The sequence below is a fragment of the Melanerpes formicivorus genome, unplaced genomic scaffold, assembly GCF_026170545.1.
Source record: "Melanerpes formicivorus ecotype bairdi unplaced genomic scaffold, bMelFor1.0.p_v2 SCAF_113, whole genome shotgun sequence".
Lineage (NCBI taxonomy): Eukaryota > Metazoa > Chordata > Aves > Piciformes > Picidae > Melanerpes > Melanerpes formicivorus.
In genome coordinates this window covers 104,259-129,768 of record NW_027142465.1, presented here as the reverse complement: position 1 = coordinate 129,768, position 25,510 = coordinate 104,259, and the positions used below count along the sequence as shown (strand labels likewise).

Below are 25,510 nucleotides of genomic sequence, written 5' to 3'. Positions count from 1 at the left end.
CTCCCCAGCTCTCCTGGAGCCCTTCAGGTACTGCAAGGCTGCTCTGAGGTCTCCCTGGAGCCTTCTCCTCTGCAGGCTGCACAGCCCCAGCTCTCCCAGCCTGGCCCCACAGGGGAGGTTCTGCAGCCTCTGATCCTCTTTGTGGCCTCCTCTGTCCCCTCTCCAGCAGCTCCAGGTCCTCCTTGTGCTGGGGGCCCAGAGCTGGAGGCAGTGCTGCAGGTAGGGGCAGAGCAGAGCAGAGGGCAGAATCCCCTCCCTGTGCTGCTGCTCTGCCTGCAACCACTGCTGGCTCCTGGGGAGTTTGTCACCAGCTGACAGCCCCAAGGCCTTCTCCTCAGCCCTGCTTGAGCTGTTTGTCACCCAGCCTGGATTTGTGCTTAGCCTTGCCCTGACCCAGGAGCAGGACATTGCCCTTGGCCTTGCTGAACTTCATCAGGTTGGCTTGGGCCCAGCTCTGCAGCCTCTCCAGGTCCCTCTGCATGGATCCTTCCATCCCAGAGTGTCAGCCAGGCCACACAGCTTCTGTCCCTGCAGCCCTGCACTGGAATCCTCTGTCCCTGCAGCCCTGCACTGCCAGCCTCTGTCCCTGCAGCCCTGCACTGGAATCCTCTGCCCCTGCAGCCCTGCACTGCCAGCCTCTGCCCCTGCAGCCCTGCACTGCCAGCCTCTGCCCCTGCAGCCCTGCACTGGAATCCTCTGTCCCTGCAGCCCTGCACTGGAATCCTCTGTCCCTGCAGCCCTGCACTGCCAGCCTCTGTCCCTGCAGCCCTGCACTGGAATCCCCTGTCCCTGCAGCCCTGCACTGCCAGCCTCTGTCCCTGCAGCCCTGCACTGCCAGCCTCTGTCCCTGCAGCCCTGCACTGCAAGGCTCTGTCCCTGCAGCCCTGCACTGGAATCCTCTGTCCCTGCAGCCCTGCACTGCCAGCCCCTGTCCCTGCAGCCCTGCACTGGAATCCTCTGTCCCTGCAGCCCTGCACTGCCAGCCTCTCCCCCTGCAGCCCTGCACTGCCAGCCTGTGTCCCTGCAGCCCTGCACTGCCAGCCCCTGTCCCTGCAGCCCTGCACTGGAATCCTCTGCCCCTGCAGCCCTGCACTGCAAGGCTCTGTCCCTGCAGCCCTGCACTGCCAGCCCCTGTCCCTGCAGCCCTGCACTGGCATCCTCTCTCCCTGCAGCCCTGCACTGGGATCCTCTGTCCCTGCAGCCTTGCACTGGAATCCTCTGTCCCTGCAGCCCTGCACTGCCAGCCTCTCTCCCTGCAGCCCTGCACTGCCAGCCTCTGTCCCTGCAGCCCTGCACTGGCATCCTCTGTCCCTGCAGCCCTGCACTGCCAGCCTCTGTCCCTGCAGCCCTGCACTGCCAGCCTCTGCCCCTGCAGCCCTGCACTGGCATCCTCTCTCCCTGCAGCCCTGCACTGCCAGCCCCTGTCCCTGCAGCCCTGCACTGGCATCCTCTCTCCCTGCAGCCCTGCACTGGAATCCTCTGTCCCTGCAGCCCTGCACTGGAATCCTCTCTCCCTGCAGCCCTGCACTGCCAGCCTCTGTCCCTGCAGCCCTGCACTGCCAGCCTCTGTCCCTGCAGCCCTGCACTGGAATCCTCTCTCCCTGCAGCCCTGCACTGGAATCCTCTCTCCCTGCAGCCCTGCACTGCCAGCCTCTGTCCCTGCAGCCCTGCACTGCCAGCCCCTGTCCCTACAGCCCTGCACTGGAATCCTCTGTCCCTGCAGCCCTGCACTGCCAGCCCCTGTCCCTACAGCCCTGCACTGGAATCCTCTGTCCCTGCAGCCCTGCACTGCAAGGCTCTGTCCCTGCAGCCCTGCACTGCCAGCCTGTGTCCCTGCAGCCCTGCACTGCCAGCCCCTGTCCCTGCAGCCCTGCACTGGAATCCTCTGTCCCTGCAGCCCTGCACTGCCAGCCTCTGTCCCTGCAGCCCTGCACTGGAATCCTCTGTCCCTGCAGCCCTGCACTGGAATCCTCTGTCCCTGCAGACCTGCACTGCCAGCTTCTGTCCCTGCAGCTCTGCACTGCCAGCCTCTGTCCCTGCAGCCCTGCACTGGGATCCTCTGTCCCTGCAGCCCTGCACTGCCAGCCTGTGTCCCTGCAGCCCTGCACTGCAAGGCTCTGTCCCTGCAGCCCTGCACTGCCAGCCTGTGTCCCTGCAGCCCTGCACTGCCAGCCTCTGTCCCTGCAGCTCTGCACTGCCAGCCTCTGTCCCTGCAGCCCTGCACTGCAAGGCTCTGTCCCTGCAGCCCTGCACTGCCAGCCTGTGTCCCTGCAGCCCTGCACTGCAAGGCTCTGTCCCTGCAGCCCTGCACTGCCAGCCTGTGTCCCTGCAGCCCTGCACTGCCAGCCTCTGTCCCTGCAGCCCTGCACTGCCAGGCTCTGTCCCTGCAGCCCTGCACTGCCAGCCTCTGTCCCTGCAGCCCTGCACTGGAATCCTCTGTCCCTGCAGCCCTGCACTGGGATCCTCTGTCCCTGCAGCCCTGCACTGCCAGCCTCTGTCCCTGCAGCCCTGCACTGCCAGCCTCTGTCCCTGCAGCCCTGCACTGGGATCCTCTGTCCCTGCAGCCCTGCACTGCCAGCCTCTCCCCCTGCAGCCCTGCACTGCCAGCCTCTGCCCCTGCAGCCCTGCACTGCCAGCCTCTGTCCCTGCAGCCCTGCACTGGAATCCTCTGTCCCTGCAGCCCTGCACTGCCAGCCTCTGTCCCTGCAGCCCTGCACTGGAATCCTCTGCCCCTGCAGCCCTGCACTGCCAGCCTCTGTCCCTGCAGCCCTGCACTGGGATCCTCTGTCCCTGCAGCCCTGCACTGCCAGCCTCTGTCCCTGCAGCCCTGCACTGGGATCCTCTGTCCCTGCAGCCCTGCACTGGGATCCTCTGTCCCTGCAGCCCTGCACTGCCAGCCCCTGTCCCTGCAGCCCTGCACTGCCAGCCTCTGTCCCTGCAGCCCTGCACTGGAATCCTCTGTCCCTGCAGCCCTGCACTGGAATCCTCTGTCCCTGCAGCCCTGCACTGCAAGGCTCTGTCCCTGCAGCCCTGCACTGCCAGCCTCTGTCCCTGCAGCCCTGCACTGCCAGCCTCTGTCCCTGCAGCCCTGCACTGGGATCCTCTGTCCCTGCAGCCCTGCACTGCCAGCCTCTGTCCCTGCAGCCCTGCACTGCCAGCCTCTGTCCCTGCAGCCCTGCACTGCCAGCCCCTGCCCCTGCAGCCCTGCACTGCCAGCCTCTGTCCCTGCAGCCCTGCACTGGAATCCTCTGTCCCTTCAGCCCTGCACTGCCAGCCTCTGTCCCTGCAGCCCTGCACTGGAATCCTCTGCCCCTGCAGCCCTGCACTGCCAGCCTCTGCCCCTGCAGCCCTGCACTGCCAGCCTCTGTCCCTGCAGCCCTGCACTGGAATCCTCTGTCCCTGCAGCCCTGCACTGGAATCCTCTGTCCCTGCAGCCCTGCACTGCCAGCCTGTGTCCCTGCAGCCCTGCACTGCCAGCCTCTGTCCCTGCAGCCCTGCACTGCCAGCCTCTCTCCCTGCAGCCCTGCACTGGAATCCTCTGTCCCTGCAGCCCTGCACTGCCAGCCTCTGTCCCTGCAGCCCTGCACTGCAAGGCTCTGTCCCTGCAGCTCTGCACTGCAAGGCTCTGTCCCTGCAGCCCTGCACTGCCAGCCCCTGTCCCTGCAGCCCTGCACTGGGATCCTCTGTCCCTGCAGCCCTGCACTGCCAGCCTCTGTCCCTGCAGCCCTGCACTGGGATCCTCTGTCCCTGCAGCCCTGCACTGGGATCCTCTGTCCCTGCAGCCCTGCACTGCCAGCCCCTGTCCCTGCAGCCCTGCACTGCCAGCCTCTGTCCCTGCAGCCCTGCACTGGAATCCTCTGTCCCTGCAGCCTTGCACTGGAATCCTCTGTCCCTGCAGACCTGCACTGCAAGGCTCTGTCCCTGCAGCCCTGCACTGCCAGCCTCTGTCCCTGCAGCCCTGCACTGCCAGCCTCTGTCCCTGCAGCCCTGCACTGGAATCCTCTGTCCCTGCAGCCTTGCACTGGAATCCTCTGTCCCTGCAGCCCTGCACTGCCAGCCTCTGTCCCTGCAGCCCTGCACTGCCAGCCTCTGTCCCTGCAGCCCTGCACTGGGATCCTCTGTCCCTGCAGCCCTGCACTGCCAGCCTCTGTCCCTGCAGCCCTGCACTGCCAGCCTCTGCCCCTGCAGCCCTGCACTGCCAGCCTCTGCCCCTGCAGCCCTGCACTGGAATCCTCTGCCCCTGCAGCCCTGCACTGGAATCCTCTGTCCCTGCAGCCCTGCACTGCCAGCCTCTGTCCCTGCAGCCCTGCACTGCCAGCCTCTGTCCCTGCAGCCCTGCACTGGAATCCTCTGTCCCTGCAGCCCTGCACTGCCAGCCTCTGTCCCTGCAGCCCTGCACTGCCAGCCTCTGTCCCTGCAGCCCTGCACTGGGATCCTCTGTCCCTGCAGCCCTGCACTGCCAGCCTCTGTCCCTGCAGCCCTGCACTGGGATCCTCTGTCCCTGCAGCCCTGCACTGCCAGCCTCTGTCCCTGCAGCCCTGCACTGGGATCCTCTGTCCCTGCAGCCCTGCACTGCCAGCCTCTGTCCCTGCAGCCCTGCACTGCCAGCCTCTGTCCCTGCAGCCCTGCACTGCCAGCCTCTGCCCCTGCAGCCCTGCACTGCCAGCCTCTGTCCCTGCAGCCCTGCACTGGAATGCTCTGCCCCTGCAGCCCTGCACTGGAATCCTCTGTCCCTTCAGCCCTGCACTGGAATCCTCTGTCCCTGCAGCCCTGCACTGCCAGCCTCTGTCCCTGCAGCCCTGCACTGCCAGCCTCTGCCCCTGCAGCCCTGCACTGGAATCCTCTGCCCCTGCAGCCCTGCACTGCCAGCCTCTGTCCCTGCAGCCCTGCACTGGAATCCTCTGTCCCTGCAGCCCTGCACTGCCAGCCTCTGTCCCTGCAGCCCTGCACTGGAATCCTCTGTCCCTGCAGCCCTGCACTGCCAGCCTCTGTCCCTGCAGCCCTGCACTGCCAGCCTCTGTCCCTGCAGCCCTGCACTGCCAGCCTCTGTCCCTGCAGCCCTGCACTGGAATCCTCTGCCCCTGCAGCCCTGCACTGGAATGCTCTGCCCCTGCAGCCCTGCACTGGAATCCTCTGTCCCTGCAGCCCTGCACTGCCAGCCTCTGTCCCTGCAGCCCTGCACTGGAATCCTCTGTCCCTGCAGCCCTGCTCTGCCAGCCTCTGTCCCTGCAGCCCTGCACTGCCAGCCTCTGTCCCTGCAGCCCTGCACTGCCAGCCTCTCTCCCTGTGCTGGGGCTGTGCTCTGGTGTGAGCAGTGCTGGGTCAGGGGGCAGTGCTGGTGAGGCTGCCCAGGCCTGCCCCACGTCCTGGGGGCTGTGCAGGCCTAGTGCTGTGGTGTGGGGTGGGGGAGGGCACGCAGCCCCCAGCAGCTGGGCAGGAGCTGGCAGGCAGAGAGCTGCTGCTGCCTTTCCCCCTTGGTCAGCACCCTGCAGCTGCAGGTCTCACTCTGGCACAGGAGGCTGCTGGGGGTGTTGGAGCTGCTCCTCCTTCCCTGCAGATGAGCTCTGGGGGCTCAGACCTCCCCTTGGGAGCCCTGGCTGTGCAATCCCTGCCCATGTTGATGTCTCCTGACCCAGCTGCCCTCCCCCCACAGGGCTCTTGGTCACACAGCAGCTCTCCCCCAGCCAACACCTCCTGCTTTTGTGTGGCTGTGTGGGATGAGGCTGCCTGCAGTGCTGCTGGAGCTCATCCTGGAGAGGTTCCCCTGGCAGCTCTCCCAGAGCCTTTCCTCAGTGGTTTCTGCACTTGCAGGGAATCTCAGAGTCCCAGAATGGGGGAGGCTGGGAGGGACCTCCAGAGATCACCCAGGGCAGGGCACCCAGGAGCACATCCAGGGGGGGTTGTAAGCCTCCAGGGGAGACTCCACAGCCTCTCTGGGCAGCCTGCTCCAGGCCTCCAGCAGCCTCACACCACAGAAGCTTCTCCTCCTGCTGAGGAGGAACCTCCTGGGTCCCAGCTTGTCCCTGCTGCTCGTTCTCCTGCAGGGATGGTCTCACCAGTGCAGAGCAGAGGGGGAGGAGAACCTCCCTAGCCCTCCAGGCTCAGCCCAGAGCCTGCAGGCTCAGCCCAGGCTCTGCAGGCTCAGCCCAGGCCCTCCAGGCTCAGCCCAGACCCTACAGGCTCAGGCCAGGCTCTGCAGGCTCAGCTCAGGCTCTGCAGGCTCAGCCCAGGCTCTGCAGGCTCAGCCCAGGTTCTGCAGGCTCAGCCCAGGCCCTCCAGGCTCAGCCCAGAGCCTGCAGGCTCAGCTCAGGCTCTGCAGGCTCAGCCCAGGCTCTGCAGGCTCAGCCCAGGCTCTGCAGGCTCAGCCCAGGCTCTGCAGGCTCAGCTCAGGCTCTGCAGGCTCAGCTGAGGCCCCTGGGGCAGATCTTGGCTCTCTTGCTCTTTGCAGCTCTGGGCCAGTCCTGCCTCTGCCCCTGCCTCTCCCTCTGCCTCTGCCTCTCCCTCTGCCCCTGCCTCTGCCTCTGCCCCTGCCTCTGCCTCTGCCCCTGCCTGTGCCTCTGTCTCTGCCTCTGCCTCTGCCCCTGCCCCTGCCTCTGCCCCTGCCTCTGCCTCTCCCTCTGCCTCTGCCTCTGCCCCTGCCTCTGCCTCTGCCTCTGCCTCTGCCCCTGCCTCTGCCCCTGCCTCTCCCTCTGCCTCTGCCTCTGCCTCTGCTGGAGAGGTTCAGATCCTTCCAGGAGTTCAGTATTCAGCTGCTCTGCAGAGAGAGGCCATGAGGGGAGTGGGGCTGGCTGTGGAGAGGAGGGCTGGTGGCCAGGCAGTGCTGTGGCCATGCCTGTGGCTGCAGCTGGCCCCTCCTGGGCATTCTGCTGCCCTCTGGGGCAGCTCTCAGGCTTGGCCATGGCTGCAGTGCAGCCCTTGGCTGGGACCACCTCTGGGGGATGAAGCTTCAGGCTTTGGGAGGTCTCCTCAGTGCCACTGGGCTGTGATGAGAGATCTGCTCAGGGGGGAGATAATTGGAGCCTGTTCTCATCTGCTGTGGCTTCACCTCCTCAGCTGCCCTGGCTGGGGGTGGGCTGGCAGCAGGCAGAGCAGTCCTGTGCCAGGCTGGGGCTCCTTTCCCTGGCTGCTAGCAGGAGCTGACTGAACCTGACAGCCAGCTCTGGGTGGCAGCCTGCAGGGCTGACTGTGCTGTGCAGCTCCAGCAGGGACCTCTGGAGAAGGTCAGAAACCCTCTGGAGGAGGTCAGGCAGTGTGCTGGCTGTGGAGCTGCTCTGCAGGGAGTGCTGCTCAGCTGCTTCCTCTGGGTAATTGCTGTTGCTTCATCCAGGAGGAAGGAGGTTGTCTGGAGGCCCCCAGGTGTTTGGGTTCCCCTGGGCAATGAATGCAAGGTGTGCCATGCTGTCTGCAGGAGCACAGCCAGCCCTGCTGCTGCCTGTTTGCAGCCAGGGCTGCACAGAGAGCTCTGCTCTGCTCAGCAGCTGCCTCCAGAGAGAGCTCCCAGCCCTCTCAGTAACCCCAGGGCTGAGCAGCTCCTCTGAGCTGTGAAACCTCAGCACCTCTGACATTCAGTTGCTGTGCCTTTGCTGGGACTTGCTCTGAGCTGTATTTCAGCTCTGAAATGTCAGCCTGGCAGCTGCTCACCTTTGGATGTGATTTATTGGGGAAGGAAAGGGAGGAATGTGCCTGCTCCCTGCTCCCTGCTGCTCAGCCCTGCCTGGGGCTGGCCCTCTGTGCCAGGCTGCAGCTCCCAGGCCAAGTGCAAGAGAGATTCCTCTCTGTGACTGCAGGGAGGCTCTGCAGACCCCTCAGAAGTCACCTGGGGTCTGTGTGTGCTTCATCTGACTCCCAGGAGCCATGGGGGGGTTGGGTTGTTCACTGAACCATCACATCCCAACCCCTCAGTCTCAAAGGATCCTTTGGTAGGCTCTTGGAATGGAATGGAATGGAATGGAATGGAATGGAATGGAATGGAATGGAATGGAATGGAATGGAATGGAATGGAATGGAATAGAATGGAATGGAATGGAATGGAATAGAATGGAATGAAATAGACCAGATTTAGACCTTCAAGATGATCATCAAGTCCAACCTATCATCCAGCACCACCTAACCAACTAACCCATGGCACCCAGCACCCCATCAAGTCTCCTCCTGAGCACCTCCAGGGATGGGGACTCCACCACCTCCCTGGGCAGCACATCCCAATGGGCAATCACTCTTTCTATGAAGAATTTTCTCCTCCCCTCCAGCCTAACCCTCCCCTGGCACAGCTTGAGACTGTGTCCTCTTGTTCTGCTGCTGCTTGCCTGGCAGAAGAGACCAACCCCCACCTGGCTCCAACCTCCCTGCAGGGAGTTGCAGAGAGCAAGAAGGTCTCCCCTGAGCCTCCTCTTCTGCAGGCTAAGCAACCCCAGCTCCCTCAGCCTCTCCTCCCAGGGCTGTGCTCCAGACCCCTCCCCAGCTTTCTTGCCCTTCTCTGGACACCTTCCAGCAGCTCAACCTCTTTCCTAACCTGAGGAGCCCAGAACTGGACACAGGACTCAAGGTGTGGCCTGAGCAGTGCTGAGCACAGGGCACAAGGACTTCCCTGCTCCTGCTGGCCACACTGCTCCTGCTGCAGGCCAGGATGCCCTTGGCCCTCTTGGCCCCCTGGGCACACTGCTGGCTCCTGTTCAGGCAGCTGTCCACCACTACCCCCAGGTCCCTCTCTGCCTGGCTGCTCTCAGCCACTCTGCCCCCAGCCTGCAGCACTGCCTGGGGTTGCTGTGGCCAAAGTGCAGCACCTGGCACTTGGATGTGTTCAATCTCCTGCCCTTGGCCTCTGCCCATCTGCCCAGCCTGGCCAGGTCCCTCTGCAGAGCTCTCCTACCCTCTAACAGATCAACTCCTGCCCCCAGCTTGCTGTCAGCTGCACATTTCCTGCTGATGGACTCAATGCCCTCATCCAGATCATCAATGAAGATGTCAAAGAGCACAGGGCCCAGCACTGCTCCCTGGGGCACACCACTGGTGCCTGGCTGCCAGCTGGCTGTGCAGAGCTTCAGTGCTCTCAAGGCTTTTCTCTCAAGCTCTTCACCACAGAATCCCAGCATGGGGGGGGGGGGGGGGGGGGGGGGGAAGGGTTGGGAGGGACCCCTGGAGCTCACCCACTCCAACCCCTTGCCAAAGCTTGGGGTGCTTGGTGCCATGGGTTAGTTGATCAGGTGGTGTTGGGTGAGAGGTTGGACTGGATGATCTTGAAGGTCTCTTCCAGCCTGGTCTGGTCTATTCCTTTCCTTTCCTTTTCCTTTCCTTTCCTTTCCTTTCCTTTCCTTTCCTTTCCTTTCCTTTCCTTTCCTTTCCTTTCCTTTCCTTTCCTTTCCTTTCCTTTCCTTTCCTTTCCTTTCCTTGCCTTGCCTTGCCTTGCCTTGCCTTGCCTTGCCTTGCCTTGCCTTGCCTTGCCTTGCCTTTTCCTTGCCTTTCCCTTGCCTTCCCCTTTCCTTTCCCTTTCCTTTCCTTTCCCTTTCCTTTCCATAGCAGGGCACCCACAGCAGCTTGCCTAGGGGGGGTTGGAACCCAGGAAGAGCCAAGTGCCTTGGATCTGTTCCCTGCAGTGCCAAAGGAGCTGAGGGCTCAGAAAAGCTCTGTGGTGAGAGGCCCCTGAAAGGGACCCCTTGGGTGTCAGGGTGGCCCTTGCCCTGCCTGGGCTTTGAACCCAGAGCAGAGCAAGTCCCTTCAGTCCTGCAGTGCTGCAGGAGGCCCTGGGATGTGCTGCCCAGCGAGGTGGTGGAGTCCCCAGCCCTGGAGGTGTCTAGGGGTGGTTTGGCTGTGGTGCTTGGGGCTCTGGTTTAGGAGGGAGCCTTGCAGAGCAGGGGTCTGGGCTGGACTTGGTGATCCTGAGGCTCTCTTCCAACCTGAATGTGAGCCTGTGGTTGTGTGAGGCTGAGCTGGGGGCTGGGGTGCTGCTGGGCTCACAGGGGGGCAGGGGGAAGCCCAGCAGCTGTGTGTGGGGAGCCTGTGCCTGTGTGGAGGTGGAAGCCTGCTCTGGGCTGAAGCTGCCCCAGGATTGCTGTGCAGAGCCCCCAGGAGCAGCCCCTGCAGAAGGCTTTGACTGTGGTTAGCAGAGGAATTCCCCTCCCAGGGAGGAGCCCTGCAGAGCCTCAGCACCTTCTGATGGCTCAGCAGCAGGGGGAGTGGGAGCTGAACCTCAGCCTCCCTGTGCCTCAGGCAGCACCACAGCTCTGCTCCTCCAGGCAGGCTCTGCCCTGCTGCTGTGTCCAGCACTGCCTTGCTGCTGGCCCTGAGGAGCTGCCTGGGCCCAGAGGGTGCTGGGGAAGGGAATGCAGCTGGGGGCTGCTCACAGGAGCTGGATGCAGCTGGGGGCTGCTCACAGGAGCTGTCCCCAGGGCTCAGAGCTGGGCCAGCTCTGTTTGATGTCTCTAGCACTGCTCTGGCTGAGGAGATCAGGGCACCCCCAGGCAGCCTGCAGATGGCACCAAGCTGGGTGCCAGTGGTGAGCTGCTGGAGGGTAGGAGGGGACCTGGCCAGGATGGATCCAGGGCTGAGGCCACTGGGAGGAGGTTCAACAACTCCAAGTGCTGAGTGCTGCACCTGGGGCACAACAGCCCCAGGGAGGCTCCAGGCTGGGGGCAGAGGGGATGGGAAGTGCCCAGCAGGAAAGGCCCTGGGGGTGCTGGGTGCCAGCAGCTGGAGCTGAGGCAGCAGTGCCCAGGGGGCCAAGAAGGCCTCCAGCAGCCTGGGCTGGAGCAGCAATGCTGTGGGCAGCAGGGGCAGGGCAGGGACTGTGCCCCTGGGCTGGGCACTGGGGAGGCCACAGCTGGAATCCTGGGTTGGGTTTTAGGCTCCTGAGTCCAAGAAGGACTTTGAGAGGCTGAGCAGGGCCAGGGAAGGGCAACAGAGCTGGGGAAGGGTCTGGGGAGCAGGGCTGGGGAGGAGCAGCTGAGGGAGCTGGGGGTGGTTAGTGTGGAATGAAGGAGGCTGAGGGAGACCTCCTTGCTCTCTGCAGCTCCCTGAGAGGAGGCTGCAGCCAGGGGGAGGTTGGGCTCTGCTCCCAAGGAAGAAGGGAGAGGAGAAGAGGAAAGGCCTCAAGTTGCTCCCAGGGGAGATTTAGGTTGAACAATTTCTTCCCCTTGAGGGTTGCCAAGGCCTGGCCCAGGCTGCCCAGGGCAGTGGTGGAGTCTCCATCCCTGGAGGGGTTTCAGAGCCCTGGAGCTGTGGTGCTGAGGGCCAGGGCTCAGCAGTGGACTTGGCAGTGTTGGGTTGATGTTTGGAGTCAGCCTTGGAAGTTGCTTTCCAGCTAAGCAATCCTCTGCTCTCCCCCAAGCACCACTGTGCTGCTGGGGGTTTGTCCCAGCAGCTCTTCCAGAGGTACTGCAGGTGGAGCCAGAGCAGGAGCTGGCTCCTGCAGGGGCAGTCAGCACCCTGGGGGCTGCTCTGAGCACCCCTGGCCTGCACCTCACTTCCCACTGCAGCAATCAGGGAGTGGGTTGGACCCCCTTGCTCTCTGCAGCTCTGAGAGGAGGCTGCAGCCAGGGGGGGTTGGGCTCTGCTCCCCAGGCTCAGGGGATGGAAGGAGAGGAAATGGCTGAAACTGTGCCAGGGGAGGCTGAGGTTGGAGAGGAGGCAAAATGTCTTTGGTGCAGGAGTGGTCAGGGCCTGGCAGAGGCTGCCCAGGGAGGTGGTGGAGTCCCCAGGGCTGGAGGTGTCCCAGAGCCCTGTGGCCATGGCTCTTGGGGGCAGGGTCTGGTGGCCATGGGGGGGTTTGGTGTTGGCCTGGGTGGTCCTGGAGGCCTTCTCCAGCCCAACCACTTCTGTGCTTCCATGTTTCAGTTCTGCTCACCCCAGCTCAGCCTCCTTTGCCCTGGCAGTGCAGATCAGTGCCAGCTTTCAGGCCTGACCTTTGCTTGGGCTCCAGCCTGGGGGGGGCTGAGGACTCCTCAGTGCTGCTCCTGAGCTGCTGCTACCTGCAGTGACATTTGGGCTGTGCTGGGCAGATCAGCAGAGGGGAGATAACCTTCATCAACATTCCTGCGTGGAGCAGGGCATCCTGCTGGGCTGGCAGCTCTAACATTTGGGGGCTGTCATCACCTGCCCATTTCCCAGGGGCCTGCCTGTGTCTGACACTCGGAGCTGAGGCAGCTGAGGTCCCCCCTGCAGCCCCCCGTGGCCACTGGGCTTGCAGAGCACTAATTGCTTTGCTCTCAGGAATGTTCTTCCCCCTGGCTGAGCCCCAGCTCTCAATGTTGCCCATTCAGTGGCAAGCACAGCCTGCAGCAGGTGGCCAGGCCTGGCCTAGGTGCTCAGCTGTGGGGCAGCACACTTGTGGGGCAGCCTCACAGTGCCTTGGGCTGGAAGGGATCCTCCAAAGCCATCCAAGCCCCTGCAGGCAGCAGGGAGAGCCCCAGCTGGAGCAGGCTGCCCAGGGACACAGCCAGGCTGAGCTTCAGTGTCTGCAGGGCTGGAGCCTCCAGCACCCCCAGGGCAGCCTGTGCCAGTGTCTGCCCAGCCTGCCTGTGCAGAGCTTCCTCCTGAGGGCCAAGCCCAGCCTGCCCTGCTCCAGCTTCAAAGCACTGCTGGTGCTTTGCTGAGTGTGGGGCAGCCAGAGCTGAGCTGCTCTGGGCAGGCTTGGGAGTCATCCCCTTGCCCCTGCTGTGTCCTGAGCTGCTGGCTCTGCTCTGCAGGGCTGGGGAGCTCATGGCAGGGGGCAGGTGGGGCAGTGGTGCTGACCTGCACCTGGGCCTTTCTCCTCCCTGCAGCAGCTGCTGTCCTGTAAGGCCTTGGACAAGAGCTGAGGCTTCCTCTGCAGGGAGAGCTTCTGGAGGAAGCCCTCTGCTGGGAGCCAGGCTGAGAGAGTTGGCCTTGGGCAGCCTGCAGAGGAGAAGGCTCCAGGGAGAGCTTCTGGTGGCCTTGCAGTGCTTCAAGGGCCCAGCAGAGAGCTGGGGACAGAGCTTTGAGCAGGGCCTGATGGGACAGGCCAAGGGGAGATGGTTGGAAAGGGCAAGAGGGAGCTTGAGAGTGGAGAGAAGGAGAAATGTTTGGCAGTGAGGGTGGGGAGAGCCTGGCCCAGGCTGCCCAGAGAGCTGGGAGCTGCCCCATGCCTGGCAGCAGTGCAGGGGAGGTTGGTTGGGGCTGTGAGCAGCCTGCCCTGGCTGGGGCTGTCCCTGCTGGCTGCAGGGTTCCATCATAAGCAGCTTTGGACAGGAAGAGAGGTTTGCTGGAGGGGTTTCTCAGCTCTGCTATGGTGAGGCCTCATTTGGGAGCCTGTCTCCAGTTCTGAGCATTGGGTTCAAGAGAGGCAGAGCACAAAGCTGAGAGGCTGGAGCAGAGCAGCCCCAGAGGGGAGCTGAGCAATGCTCAGCAAGACAAAGGCTGGGGGGCAAGAGGCTGGGGCCAGGCTCTGCTCAGTGGTGCCCAGGGACAGCACAAGGGGCAAGGGGCACAAAGTGGCACCCAGGAGGTTCCATCTGAACAGGAGGAGAAAGTTATTTGGTGTGAGGCTGCTGGAGGCCTGGAGCAGGCTGCCCAGAGAGGTTGTGGAGTCTCCTGGTGTGGAGAGCTTCCAATCCCCCCTGGGCAGGCTGCTGTGGGAGCCCTGCTGGAGCAGGGGCTGGGCTGGGCTGACCCCAGGGGTCCCTTCCAGCCCCTCCCTGCTGGGAGCTCTGCTGCTGCCCTTCCCGCCATGGAGCTGCTTTCTAACTGTGTTCTCCCTTGCAGGCTGCAAGCACGTGAAGGGCATCCTGCTGTATGGGCCTCCAGGCTGTGGCAAGACCCTGATGGCCAGGCAGATTGGCAAGATGCTGAATGCCAGGGAGCCCAAGGTGGTGAATGGCCCTGAGATCCTCAACAAGTACGTGGGGGAGTCGGAGGCCAACATCCGCAAGCTGTTCGCCGACGCCGAGGAGGAGCAGAGGAGGGTGAGGGAGAGCCTGGAGCCACACAGCTGCCAGGGCTGCAAGGGAGCCCAAGGCTCAGCCAGCCCCAGCCCCCTGCCATGCCCAGGGACACCTCACACCACAGCAGGTTGCTCACAGCCACCTCCAGCCTGGCTGCAAACACCTCCAGGCAGGAGGCTTCCACCACCTCCCTGGGCAGCCTGGGCCAGGCTCTCACCACCCTCCTGGGGAACAACTTCTTCCTCACAGCCAATCTCCATCTCCCCACTTCTAGTTCTGCTCCATCCCCCCTAGTCCTATCCCCCCCTGACAGCCCAGAGCAGAGGGGCAGGAGCCTCTCCCTCCACCTCTGGCAATGGGCACTGGCAGCACTGGCAGCTGAGCTGCCCTTGGCCTTCTGGGCTGCCAGTGCCCATTGCTGGCTCCCTGCCCCAAGCCTGATTCCTGCCCCCCTCAGAGGTGTTCCTGACCCCTATCCCTCCCTGACCCCCTCCAAAGTCCCTCCCCAGCTTTCCTGCAGCCCCCTGCAGATCCTGGAAGGCCACAATGAGGTCTCCTGGGAGCCTTCTCCTCTCCAGCCTGCACAACCCCAACTCCCTCAGGCTGTGCTCACAGCAGAGCAGCTCCAGCCCTCTGCTCCTCCTCCTGGCCCTGCTCTGGACACCTTCCAGCCCCTCCAGAGCCTTCCTGGCACAGAGGCTCCAGAACTGGTCCCAGAGCTGCAGCTGTGGTCTCAGCAGAGTGGAGCAGAGGGGCAGAATCCCCTCCCTGGCCCTGCTGGCCACACTTCTCTTGCTGCAGCCCAGGCTCTGCTTGGCTCTCTGGGCTGCAAGTGCTCCCTGCTGGCTCCTGCTGAGCTTCTCCTCCCCCATCACCCCCAAGGCCTTTTCTCCAGGGCTGCTCTCCAGCCAGTCCCTGCCCAGCCTGGATCAGTGCCTGGGATTGCCCTGCCCCAGCTGCAGGACCTTGCCCTTGGCTTTGTTGAACCTCCTGAGGTTGTCCTGGGCCCAGCTCTGCAGCTCAGGGTCTCTCAGCATGCTCAGATGCAGCTGAGGATGGGCAGTGTGGGGGTGCTGCAGGGGTGGCTGCAGGGGGCTCATGGTCAGAGCACTGCTGGTTGTGAGCAGGCTGAGGCACACAGTGGGTTGGGTGGAGAAGGCCTCCAGCATCACCCAGTCCATCATCAGCCCAAACCCACCCTGGCCACCAAACCCTGGCCCCAAGGGCCTTGGCCACAGGGCTCTGATCCTCTCCAGGGCTGGGGACTCCACCACCTCCCTGGGCAGCCTCTCCCCGGGGTGCTCTGCTCTCCTGCCAGCTCCACTCTGCTCTCCTGCCAGCTCCACTCTGCTCTCTCTGCTGTGGTCACTAAACCCTGAGCAGTTCTCTTGTAAAGCAGCCCCAGGAGCAGCCCAGCCCCAGGTCCACAGCAGGGGAGCTCTGCAGACGACCTCAGCCAAGGCCATGCCCTGCAGGGGACGTGCAGGGCCCTGAGACCCTTTGACCTCCTGCAGCAGAGCTGTTCAGCAGGGCCAGAGCTGTAACCAAGGCTCTGAGGCTGGGGCAGTGCAAGTGAGGGCTGGGAGCTGCCTTCCCTCTGCACCAGACACCTGCTAAGGTGGAGCTGATAGTGCCTGGGGGCTGGGGCTGCTGACAGGCTGGGAGATTAGAAAGGTTCCCCCAAAGGTTGCTTTTGTGAGCAGTGGTGTCTGGGGCAGCTGGCCAGGGCCAGCTCCTTCCCCATGGGCTGCCCTGGCCACAAAAGATGCTTCAGAGGGAGGGGAAAAGCTTCCTAAGGTGGTCACAAAAAGTATCCTGTTCCCTTCAGCTGCAACTGCATCACCTCTGAGTGACCCTGGGCAGGGGCAGCTCTGGCCCTGAGCAGCACAGAGCCTCCTGGCTCCTAGCATGAAGGCCAAAGCTGGCCTGGCAAGCCCTGTGCTTGCCTGGAGCACAGCCTGGAGGCTCCCCTGCCCAGCTGGGGCCTGGGCCCCATCTCCCCTTCAGAGACCTCTGAGTGCTGTCACCATTGAGCTGTGAGCTCCAGCTTTGGGCTTCTGCTCTGAGCCCTGACCCCTCCAGCCACCAGTGGCAGCTGGGAAGTCCCACACTGGGCAGAGCCCAGCAGGGTGACAGCTTGGCACGCTGCAGAGGGGCACTGCCTGCTCTGGGCCTGCCAAGGTGCCACACAGCCACAGTGTGGGCCTCTAGCTGCACTGGCAGCCCTGGGGGCAAATCCCAGCCTGGGCTGCACCCAAAGCAGTGTGGCCAGAGCTGGAGAGAGAGGATCCTGCCCCTCTGCTCTGCTCTGCTCTGCTCTGGGGAGCCCTCAGCTGCACTGCTGGGCCCAGCTCTGGGGCCCCCAAAAGAAGAGAGAGCTGGAGCTGCTGGAGAGGCTCCAGGGGAGGCCATGAGGGTGATCAGAGGCTGGAGAAGCTCCCCTGTGGGGCCAGGCTGGGAGAGCTGGGGCTGTGCAGCCTCCAGGGAGACCTCAGAGCAGCCTTCCAGTGCCTGAAGGGCTGCAGGAGAGCTGGGGAGGGACTGTTCAGGAGGTGATAGGATGAGGAGCAGTGGTTTGAAACTGGAGCAGGGGAGATGTAGGTTGGACTGCAGGAGGAAGTTCTGCACCATGAAATTAGAAGGAAGCAGGTTGGAAGAGACCTTTGAGGTCACCAAGTCCAACCTCTCCCCCAGCACCATCTGAGCAACTCAACCATGGCTCCAAGGGCCTCATCCAGGCTCTTCCTGAACACCTCCAGGGGTGGGGACTCCACCACCTCCCTGGGCAGCACATCCCAGTGGCCAATCTCTCTTGCTGGGAAGAATTTCTTCCTCACCTCCAGCCTGAACCTCCCCTGGCACAGCTTGAGACTGTGTCCTCTTGTTCTGGTGCTGCTTGCCTGGGGGAAGAGACCAACCCCCAGCTGGCTCCAACCTCCTTTCAGGTGGCTGAGGGTGGTGAGACACTGGCAGAGGCTGCCCAGGGAGGTGGCTGAGGCTCCATCCCTGGGGACATTCAGGCTCAGCCCTGCTGTGGCCCTGAGCTGCCTGCCCCAGCTGGAGCTGTCCCTGCTGGGACACCCTTGGCGGCTCCCTTCCAGCCCCAGGTGAGCTGGGAGCTGTGAGCTGTGAGCTCCTGGGAGCTGTGAGCCCCTGGGAGCTGTGAGCTGTGAGCCCCTGGGAGCTGAGAGCCTCTGGGAGCTGTGAGCCCCTGGGAGCTGTGAGCTGTGAGCCCCTGGGAGCTGTGAGCCTCTGGGAGCTGAGAGCTGTGAGCCCCTGGGAGCTGTGAGCCCCTGGGAGCTGTGAGCCCCTGGGAGCTGAGAGCTGTGAGCCCCTGGGAGCTGTGAGCCTCTGGGAGCTGTGAGCCCCTGGGAGCTGTGAGCTGTGAGCCCCTGGGAGCTGAGAGCCTCTGGGAGCTGTGAGCCTCTGGGAGCTGTGAGCTCCTGGGAGCTGTGAGCCTCTGGGAGCTGTGAGCCTCTGGGAGCTGTGAGCCCCTGGGAGCTGTGAGCCTCTGGGAGCTGAGAGCCTCTGGGAGCTGAGAGCCTCTGGGAGCTGTGAGCCTCTGGGAGCTGTGAGCCTCTGGGAGCTGTGAGCCCCTGGGAGCTGTGAGCCTCTGGGAGCTGTGAGCCCCTGGGAGCTGTGAGCCTCTGGGAGCTGTGAGCCCCTGGGAGCTGTGAGCCTCTGGGAGCTGTGAGCCCCTGGGAGCTGTGAGCCTCTGGGAGCTGTGAGCCCCTGGAAGCTGTGAGCCCCTGGGAGCTGTGAGCCCCTGGGAGCTGTGAGCCCCTGGAAGCTGTGAGCCCCTGGGAGCTGTGAGCCCCTGGGAGCTGTGAGCCCCTGGAAGCTGTGAGCCCCTGGGAGCTGTGAGCCCCTGGAAGCTGTGAGCCCCTGGAAGCTGTGAGCCCCTGGGAGCTGTGAGCCCCTGGAAGCTGTGAGCCCCTGGGAGCTGTGAGCCCCTGGGAGCTGTGAGCCCCTGGGAGCTGAGAGCTGTGAGCCCCAGGGAGCTGTGAGCTGAGAGCTGTGAGCCTCTGGGAGCTGTGAGCCTCTGGGAGCTGTGAGCCCCTGGGAGCTGTGAGCCCCTGGGAGCTGTGAGCCCCTGGGAGCTGTGAGCCTCTGGGAGCTGAGAGCCCCTGGGAGCTGTGAGCCTCTGGGAGCTGTGAGCCCCTGGGAGCTGTGAGCTGTGAGCCCCTGGGAGCTGTGAGCCCCTGGGAGCTGTGAGCCCCTGGGAGCTGAGAGCCTCTGGGAGCTGTGAGCCTCTGGGAGCTGTGAGCCCCTGGGAGCTGTGAGCCCCTGGGAGCTGTGAGCCCCTGGGAGCTGTGAGCCTCTGGGAGCTGTGAGCCTCTGGGAGCTGAGAGCTGTGAGCCCCTGGGAGCTGTGAGCCCCTGGGAGCTGAGAGCCCCTTCCTGCCTGCTGGAGGTCGTGGGGCAGGGTCTGTGGTGCTGGGGGCTGTCCCCTGGCCCTCCTGAGAGGGTCCTGTCCCCCCCAGCTGGGCGCCAACAGCGGGGTGCACATCATCATCTTCGACGAGATCGACGCCATCTGCAAGCAGCGCGGCAGCATGGCCGGCAGCACCGGCGTGCACGACACCGTCGTCAACCAGCTGCTCTCCAAGATCGACGGCGTGGAGCAGCTCAACAACATCCTGGTCATCGGTGAGCTCCTCCTCTGCCCCTGCTGGCCTGCCCCTGCTGGCCTGCCCCTGCTGGCCTGCCTCTGCTGGCCTGCCTCGGGAGCCCTGTGCCCAGCAGGAGCCCTGTGCCCAGCAGGAGCCCTGTGCCCAGCAGGAGCCCTGTGCCCAGCAGGAGCAGGGAGCTCGCTCTGCTCTGCTGCTGGAGGCCTTCTGGGCTGCTCCTCCCCAGCCCTGCTCCCCAGCCCCTTCCCCAGCCCTATTCCCCAGCCCTATTCCCCAGCCCCTTCCCCAGCCCTGCTCCCCAGCCCCTTCCCCAGCCCTGCTCCCCAGAGCCTTCCCCAGCCCTGCTCCCCAGCCCCTTCCCCAGCCCTATTCCCCAGCCCCTTCCCCAGCCCTCCTCCCCAGCCCCTGCTCCCCAGCCCTGCTCCCCAGCCCCTTCCCCAGCCCTCCTCCCCAGCCCTGCTCCCCAGCCCCTTCCCCAGCCCTGTTCCCCAGCCCCTTCCCCAGCCCTGCTCCCCAGCCCCTTCCCCAGCCCTGCTCCCCAGCCCCTTCCCCAGCCCTGCTCCCCAGCCCTGCTCTCCAGCCCCTTCCCCAGCCCTGTTCCCCAGCCCCTTCCCCAGCCCTGCTCCCCAGCCCCTTCCCCAGCCCTGTTCCCCAGCCCCTGCTCCCCAGCCCCTTTCCCAGCCCTGCTCCCCAGCCCCTTCCCCAGCCCCTTCCCCAGCCCCTTCCCCAGCCCTGCTCCCCAGCCCTGCTCCCCAGCTCCTTCCCCAGCCCCTTCCCCAGCCCCTTCCCCAGCCCTGCTCCCCAGCCCTGCTCCCCAGCTCCTTCCCCAGCCCCTTCCCCAGCCCTGCTCCCCAGCCCTGCTCCCCAGCCCCTTCCCCAGCCCCTTCCCCAGCCCTGCTCCCCAGCCCCTTCCCAGCCCTGCTCCCCAGCCCCTTTCCCAGCCCTGCTCCCCAGCCCCTTTCCCAGCCCTGCTCTCCACCATCACAGGGGAAAACCTTTCCCTCCTGTTCCCATGGCACTTCCTGTGCCTCAGCTTGCAGCCCTGCCCCTTGTGCTGGCACTGGGCAGCAGCAGGCAGAGCCTGGCTCCATCACCTGTAAGGGTTGCCTGCAAGCCCTGCTGCTCTGTGGTGCTGTGGGTGCTGGGGTTGGAGCCCTTCAGACCAACCCAGAGTGCAGGGCAGGGGTCAGCAGCAGCTCTGCAGGGAGGTGCTGCTGGCACTGCCACAGGCCTGGAGCCTGGGGGGAGCAAAGGCTGAGAGCCCTGGGGCTGAGAGCCTGGAGCAGAGCAGCCCCAGAGGGGAGCTGAGCAATGCCCAGCAAGAGATAAAGGGTAGGGGATGAGAGGCTGGAGCAGACTCTGCTCAGTGGTGCCCAGGGACAGCACAAGGGGCAGGGGGCACAAACTGGCACCCAGGAGGCTGCATTTGAGCAGGAGGAGAAAGTTGTTTGGTGTGAGGCTGCTGGAGGCCTGGAGCAGGCTGCCCAGAGAGGCTGTGGAGTCTCCTGGTGTGGAGAGCTTCCAACCCCCCCTGGGCACTGTGCCCCTGGGCAGGCTGCTGTGGGAGCCCTGCTGGGGCAGGGGGCTGGGCTGGATCAAGAGGTCCCTTCCAGCCCTCCCTGCTCTGCTGCTGCCCTTCCCACCATGGAGCTGCTCTCCAAGCAAAGCCCCTGCTGGCTCCTGTGCTGCTGCTGCTGCCCTCAGCCATTCCCTGCCCCTGCTGGTGTTGCACAGCCTGAGGCAGCTTGCAGGAGCAGTGTGCAGTGCTGTGCTGCCCTGGGAAGCAGGGGAGCCTCCCTGGCTGGGTGCTGTGCTTGTCCTGCTGCAGGAGCCCTGCAGGGCAGCCCCAGGGACCAGCTGAAGCTCCCTTGCCCTGACTCCAGGGCAAGACTTCACCAATGGTCCTGAAGACCTTTGCTCTCTTCTCCTGAGCCTCTCTGAGCTGTCTTCTCATCCCTGGGGGCTGCATGCAGGAGCTGGAGACCCCCTTGGTGAGCTCAGGTGGTGCTGACCTTGTCTGTGCCTTTGGCTTCAGGAATGACCAACAGGCCTGACCTGATTGATGAGGCTCTGCTGAGACCTGGGAGGCTGGAGGTGAAGATGGAGATTGGTGAGCAGCCTGCAGCAGCTCAGAGCCACTCAGTGCTGTGCTGGGAGCGGGCAGGCAGGGTGGCAGAGTGGCTCAGCTCCCTGCTGCTCCCCCCCTGCTGTGACATGGAAACCCAATGAGCCGATTAAAGCAGCAGGTCAGACTGCCCCACGGCTGAGGCACTGACCTGCTGGCAGCTTCTGCCCAGCAGGGTGGAGGGGCACTGGCCAGGCAGGTCCTGGGCTCAGGTTTGGGCTTCTCCCTGCAGGAAGGACATTGAGAGGCTGGGGCAGGGCCAGGGAAAAGGGCAACAGAGCTGGGGAAGGGTCTGGGGAGCAGGGCTGGGGAGCAGGGCTGGGGAGCAGGGCTGGGGAAGGGTTTGGGGAGCAGGGCTGGGGAAGGGTCTGGGGAGCAGGGCTGGGGAGCAGGGCTGGGGAAGGGGCTGGGGAGCAGGGCTGGGGAAGGGGCTGGGGAGCAGGGCTGGGGAAGGGGCTGGGGAGCAGGGCTGGGGAGCAGGGCTGGGGAGCAGGGCTGGGGAAGGGGCTGGGGAGCAGGGCTGGGGAAGGGGCTGGGGAAGGGGCTGGGGAAGGGTTTGGGGAGCAGGGCTGGGGAAGGGGCTGGGGAGCAGGGCTGGGGAAGGGGCTGGGGAGCAGGGCTGGGAAAGGGGCTGGGGAGCAGGGCTGGGGAAGGGTCTAGGGAGCAGGGCTGGGGAAGGGGCTGGGGAGCAGGGCTGGGGAGCAGGGCTGGGGAAGGGTCTAGGGAGCAGGGCTGGGGAAGGGGCTGGGGAGCAGGGCTGGGGAGCAGGGCTGGGGAAGGGGCTGGGGAGCAGGGCTGGGGAAGGGCAACACAGCTGGGGAAGGGTCTGGGGAGCAGGGCTGGGGAGCAGGGCTGGGGAAGGGTCTAGGGAGCAGGGCTGGGGAAGGGGCTGGGGAGCAGGGCTGGGGAGCAGGGCGGGGGAAGGGGCTGGGGAGCAGGGGCTGGGGAAGGGGCTGGGGAGCAGGGGCTGGGGAAGGGTCTGGGGAGCAGGGCTGGGGAGCAGGGCTGGGGAAGGGGCTGGGGAAGGGCCTGCCCTGCAGGGGGGAGCTGGGTGTGGGGGTGCCAGGGGCCTGCCCTGCAGGGGGGAGCTGGGTGTGGGGGTGCCAGGGGCCTGCCCTGCAGGGGGGAGCTGGGTGTGGGGGTGCCAGGGGCCCTCCTGGAGGAAGGCCTTGGGGAGCAGGAGGCCTGGGGGCAGGGCCTGACCCCTGAGCCCTGCTCTGCCCCCAGGGCTGCCGGACGAGAAGGGTCGCTTCCAGATCCTGCACATCCACACGGTGAGGATGAGAGAGCACCAGCTGCTGGCTGAGGATGTGGACATTGCAGAGCTGGCTGTGGAGACCAAGAACTTCAGTGGGGCTGAGCTGGAGGGGCTGGTGAGGGCTGCCCAGTCCACTGCCATGAACAGGCACATCAAGGTCAGTGCTGCTGCCCCTGCCCCGGGATGCTGCCCCAGAGCTGCTGCTGCCCCTGCCCAGAGCTGCTGCTGCCCCTGCTCCAGGGCTGCTGCCCCTGCCCAGAGCTGCTGCCCCTGCCCCGGGATGCTGCCCCAGAGCTGCTGCTGCCCCTGCCCAGAGCTGCTGCCCCTGCTCCAGAGCTGCTGCCCCTGCCCAGAGCTGCTGCCCCTGCCCAGTGCTGGCCCTGCCCCAGGGCTGCTGCTGCCCCTGCTCCAGAGCTGCTGCCCCTGCTCCAGGGCTGCTGCCCCTGCCCAGTGCTGCCCCTGCCCCAGGGCTGCTGCTGCCCCTGCCCCAGGATGCTGCCCCTGCCCCAGGGCTGCTGCTGCCCCTGCCCAGAGCTGCTGCCCCTGCCCCAGGGCTGCTGCTGCCCCTGCCCAGTGCTGCCCCTGCCCCAGGGCTGCTGCTGCCCCTGCCCCAGGATGCTGCTCCAGAGCTGCTGCCCCTGCCCCAGGCTGCTGCCCCTGCCCAGAGCTGCTGCCCCTGCCCAGTGCTGCCCCTGCCCCAGGGCTGCTGCTGCCCCTGCCCCAGAGCTGCTGCCCCTGCCCCAGGGCTGCTGCTGCCCCTGCCCCAGAGCTGCTACCCCTGCCCCAGGATGCTGCCCCTGCCCAGAGCTGCTGCCCCTGCCCCAGGATGCTGCCCCTACCCCAGGGCTGCTGCTGCCCCTGCCCCGAGCTGCTGCCCCTGCCCCAGGGCTGCTGCTGCCCCTGCCCCAGAGCTGCTGCCCCTGCCCAGTGCTGCCCCTGCCCAGAGCTGCTGCTGCCCCTGCCCCAGAGCTGCTGCCCCTGCCCAGTGCTGCCCCTGCCCAGAGCTGCTGCTGCCCCTGCCCAGTGCTGCCCCTGCCCCAGGGCTGCTGCTGCCCCTGCCCCAGGGCTGCTGCCCCTGCCCAGTGCTGCCCCTGCCCCAGGGCTGCTGCTGCCCCTGCCCAGTGCTGCCCCTGCCCCAGGATGCTGCCCCTGCCCCAGGGCTGCTGCCCCTGCCCAGTGCTGCTGCCCCTGCCCCAGGGCTGCTGCCCCTGCCCCAGTGCTGCTTCCCCTGCCCAGTGCTGCTGCCCCTGTCCCAGAGCTGCTGCCCCTGCCCAGTGCTGCCCCTGCCCAGAGCTGCTGCCCCTGCCCAGTGCTGCCCCTGCCCAGAGCTGCTGCCCCTGCCCAGTGCTGCCCCTGCCCAGAGCTGCTGCCCCTGCCCAGTGCTGCCCCTGCCCAGAGCTGCTGCCCCTGCCCAGTGCTGCCCCTGCCCAGAGCTGCTGCCCCTGCCCAGTGCTGCCCCTGCCCAGAGCTGCTGCCCCTGCCCCAGGATGCTGCCCCTACCCCAGGGCTGCTGCTGCCCCTGCCCAGAGCTGCTGCCCCTGCCCCAGGGCTGCTGCCCCTGCCCCAGGATGCTGCCCCTGCCCCAGGGCTGCTGCTGCCCCTGCCCCAGGATGCTGCCCCAGGGCTGCTGCTGCCCTTGCCCAGTGCTGCCCCTGCCCCAGGGCTGCTGCTGCCCCTGCCCCAGGATGCTGCCCCAGAGCTGCTGCCCCTGCCCCAGGATGCTGCCCCAGAGCTGCTGCCCCTGCCCCAGGGCTGCTGCCCCTGCTCCAGAGCTGCTGCCCCTGCCCAGAGCTGCTGCCCCTGCTCCAGGGCTGCTGCCCCTGCCCCAGGGCTGCTGCCCCTGCCCCAGGATGCTGCTCCAGAGCTGCTGCCCCTGCCCCAGGCTGCTGCCCCTGCCCAGAGCTGCTGCCCCTGCTCCAGAGCTGCTGCCCCTGCCCAGAGCTGCTGCCCCTGCTCCAGAGCTGCTGCCCCTGCCCCAGGGCTGCTGCTGCCCCTGCCCCAGGGCTGCTGCCCCTGCCCCAGGATGCTGCTCCAGAGCTGCTGCCCCTGCCCAGGCTGAGCTGCCATGAGCCCCACAGGGGGACTGAGGCTGTGGAGTCTGCTGCTCTGGAGACTTCCAACCCCCCTGGATTTGCCCTGGGTGCCCTGCCCTGGGTGATGCTGCCCTGGCAGGGGGTTGGACTGGCTGAGCTCTGGAGCTCCCTTCCCACCCCTGGCACTCTGTGACTCACATCTGGAATCTTGTGGCCACTTCTGGGCCCTTGAGCTCAAGAAAGACCTCAGGGCTGTGGAGTCTCCTGCTCTGGAGAGCTTCCAACCCCCCTGGCTGTGTTCTGGGTGCCCTGCCCTGGCTGGCTGAGCTCTGCAGCTCCCTTCCAAGCCCTGACCTTCTGTGGCTGTGATGCTCTGCTCTTGGCTGCTGAGGGGGAGGCCAGGGAGGCTCTGGCTGAGCCTGAAAGGTCAGCTCCTATCAGCCCAGCTGCACAGCCCAGGATTGAGGGCTGTTGAAGCATGAGATGAGGAGGTGGTGAAGGAGGGAAGTGCTGGGGGAGGAGGTGAGAGAAGCTGGGCAGGAGCCAGCAATGGGCACTGGCAGCACAGGAGGCCAAGGGCAGCCCAAAGGCTGCCCTTGGCCTCCTGTGCTGCCAGTGCCCATTGCCAGGGGGGGGGGAGAGAGAGGATCCTGCCCCTCTGCTCTGCCCTGGGGAGACCTCACCTGCAGAGGAGGCCACCAGGAGGCTCAGAGGGCTGCAGAGCCTCTGCTGGGGGGGGCAGGCTGAGGGAGCTGGGGGCGCTGAGAAGGCTGCAGGGAGCCCTCAGAGCTGCAGGGCAGAGGCTGAGGAGGGCTGCAGGCAGGCTGCAGGGGGACTGCTGGCAGAGGCCTGCAGGGACAGGCTGGGGGAAGGGGATGGGTGCAGGCCTGGGGTGCAGCTGGGGCTGTGGGTGCTGCCCTGGGGTGCAGCTGTGCCTCTGGGTGCAGCCCTGGGGTGCAGCTGGGGCTGTGGGTGCTGCCCTGGGGTGCAGCTGGGGCTCTGGGTGCAGCCCTGGGGTGCAGCTGGGGCTGTGGGTGCAGCTCTGGGGTGCAGCTGGGGCTGTGGGTGCAGCTCTGGGGTGCAGCTGTGCCTCTGGGTGCTGCTCTGGGGTGCAGCTGGGGCTGTGGGTGCAGCTCTGGGGTGCAGCTGGGGCTGTGGGTGCAGCTCTGGGGTGCAGCTGGTGCTGTGGGAGGGGGATGGGTGCTGCCCTGGGGTGCAGCTGGGGCTGTGGGTGCAGCCCTGGGGTGCAGCTGGGGCTCTGGGTGCAGCCCTGGGGTGCAGCTGAGGCTGTGGGTGCAGCTCTGGGGTGCAGCTGGGGCTGTGGGTGCAGCTCTGGGGTGCAGCTGGGGCTCTGGGTGCAGCTCTGGGGTGCAGCTGGGGCTGTGGGTGCTGCCCTGGGGTGCAGCTGGGGCTGTGGGTGCAGCTCTGGGGTGCAGCTGGTGCTGTGGGAGGGGGATGGGTGCAGCCCTGGGGTGCAGCTGGGGCTGTGGGTGCAGCTCTGGGGTGCAGCTGGGGCTGTGGGTGCAGCTCTGGGGTGCAGCTGGGGCTGTGGGTGCAGCCCTGGGGTGCAGC

The 25,510-nt window shown here is 65.7% G+C and overlaps 1 protein-coding gene across 2 annotated transcripts in view; it reads left to right on the top strand.

The window, feature by feature from the left end:
• Positions 1 to 25,510, top strand: part of NSF (N-ethylmaleimide sensitive factor, vesicle fusing ATPase) — a 92,080-nt gene that overhangs the window by 47,133 nt on the left and 19,437 nt on the right. For both annotated transcript variants that reach the window (XM_068167193.1, XM_068167192.1), the window contains exons 9-12: positions 13,714 to 13,913; positions 18,376 to 18,541; positions 20,558 to 20,632; positions 21,875 to 22,062. In XM_068167193.1, coding sequence (XP_068023294.1) covers positions 13,714 to 13,913; positions 18,376 to 18,541; positions 20,558 to 20,632; positions 21,875 to 22,062 — 629 coding nt within the window. The remainder of the gene's footprint in view (positions 1 to 13,713; positions 13,914 to 18,375; positions 18,542 to 20,557; positions 20,633 to 21,874; positions 22,063 to 25,510) is intronic.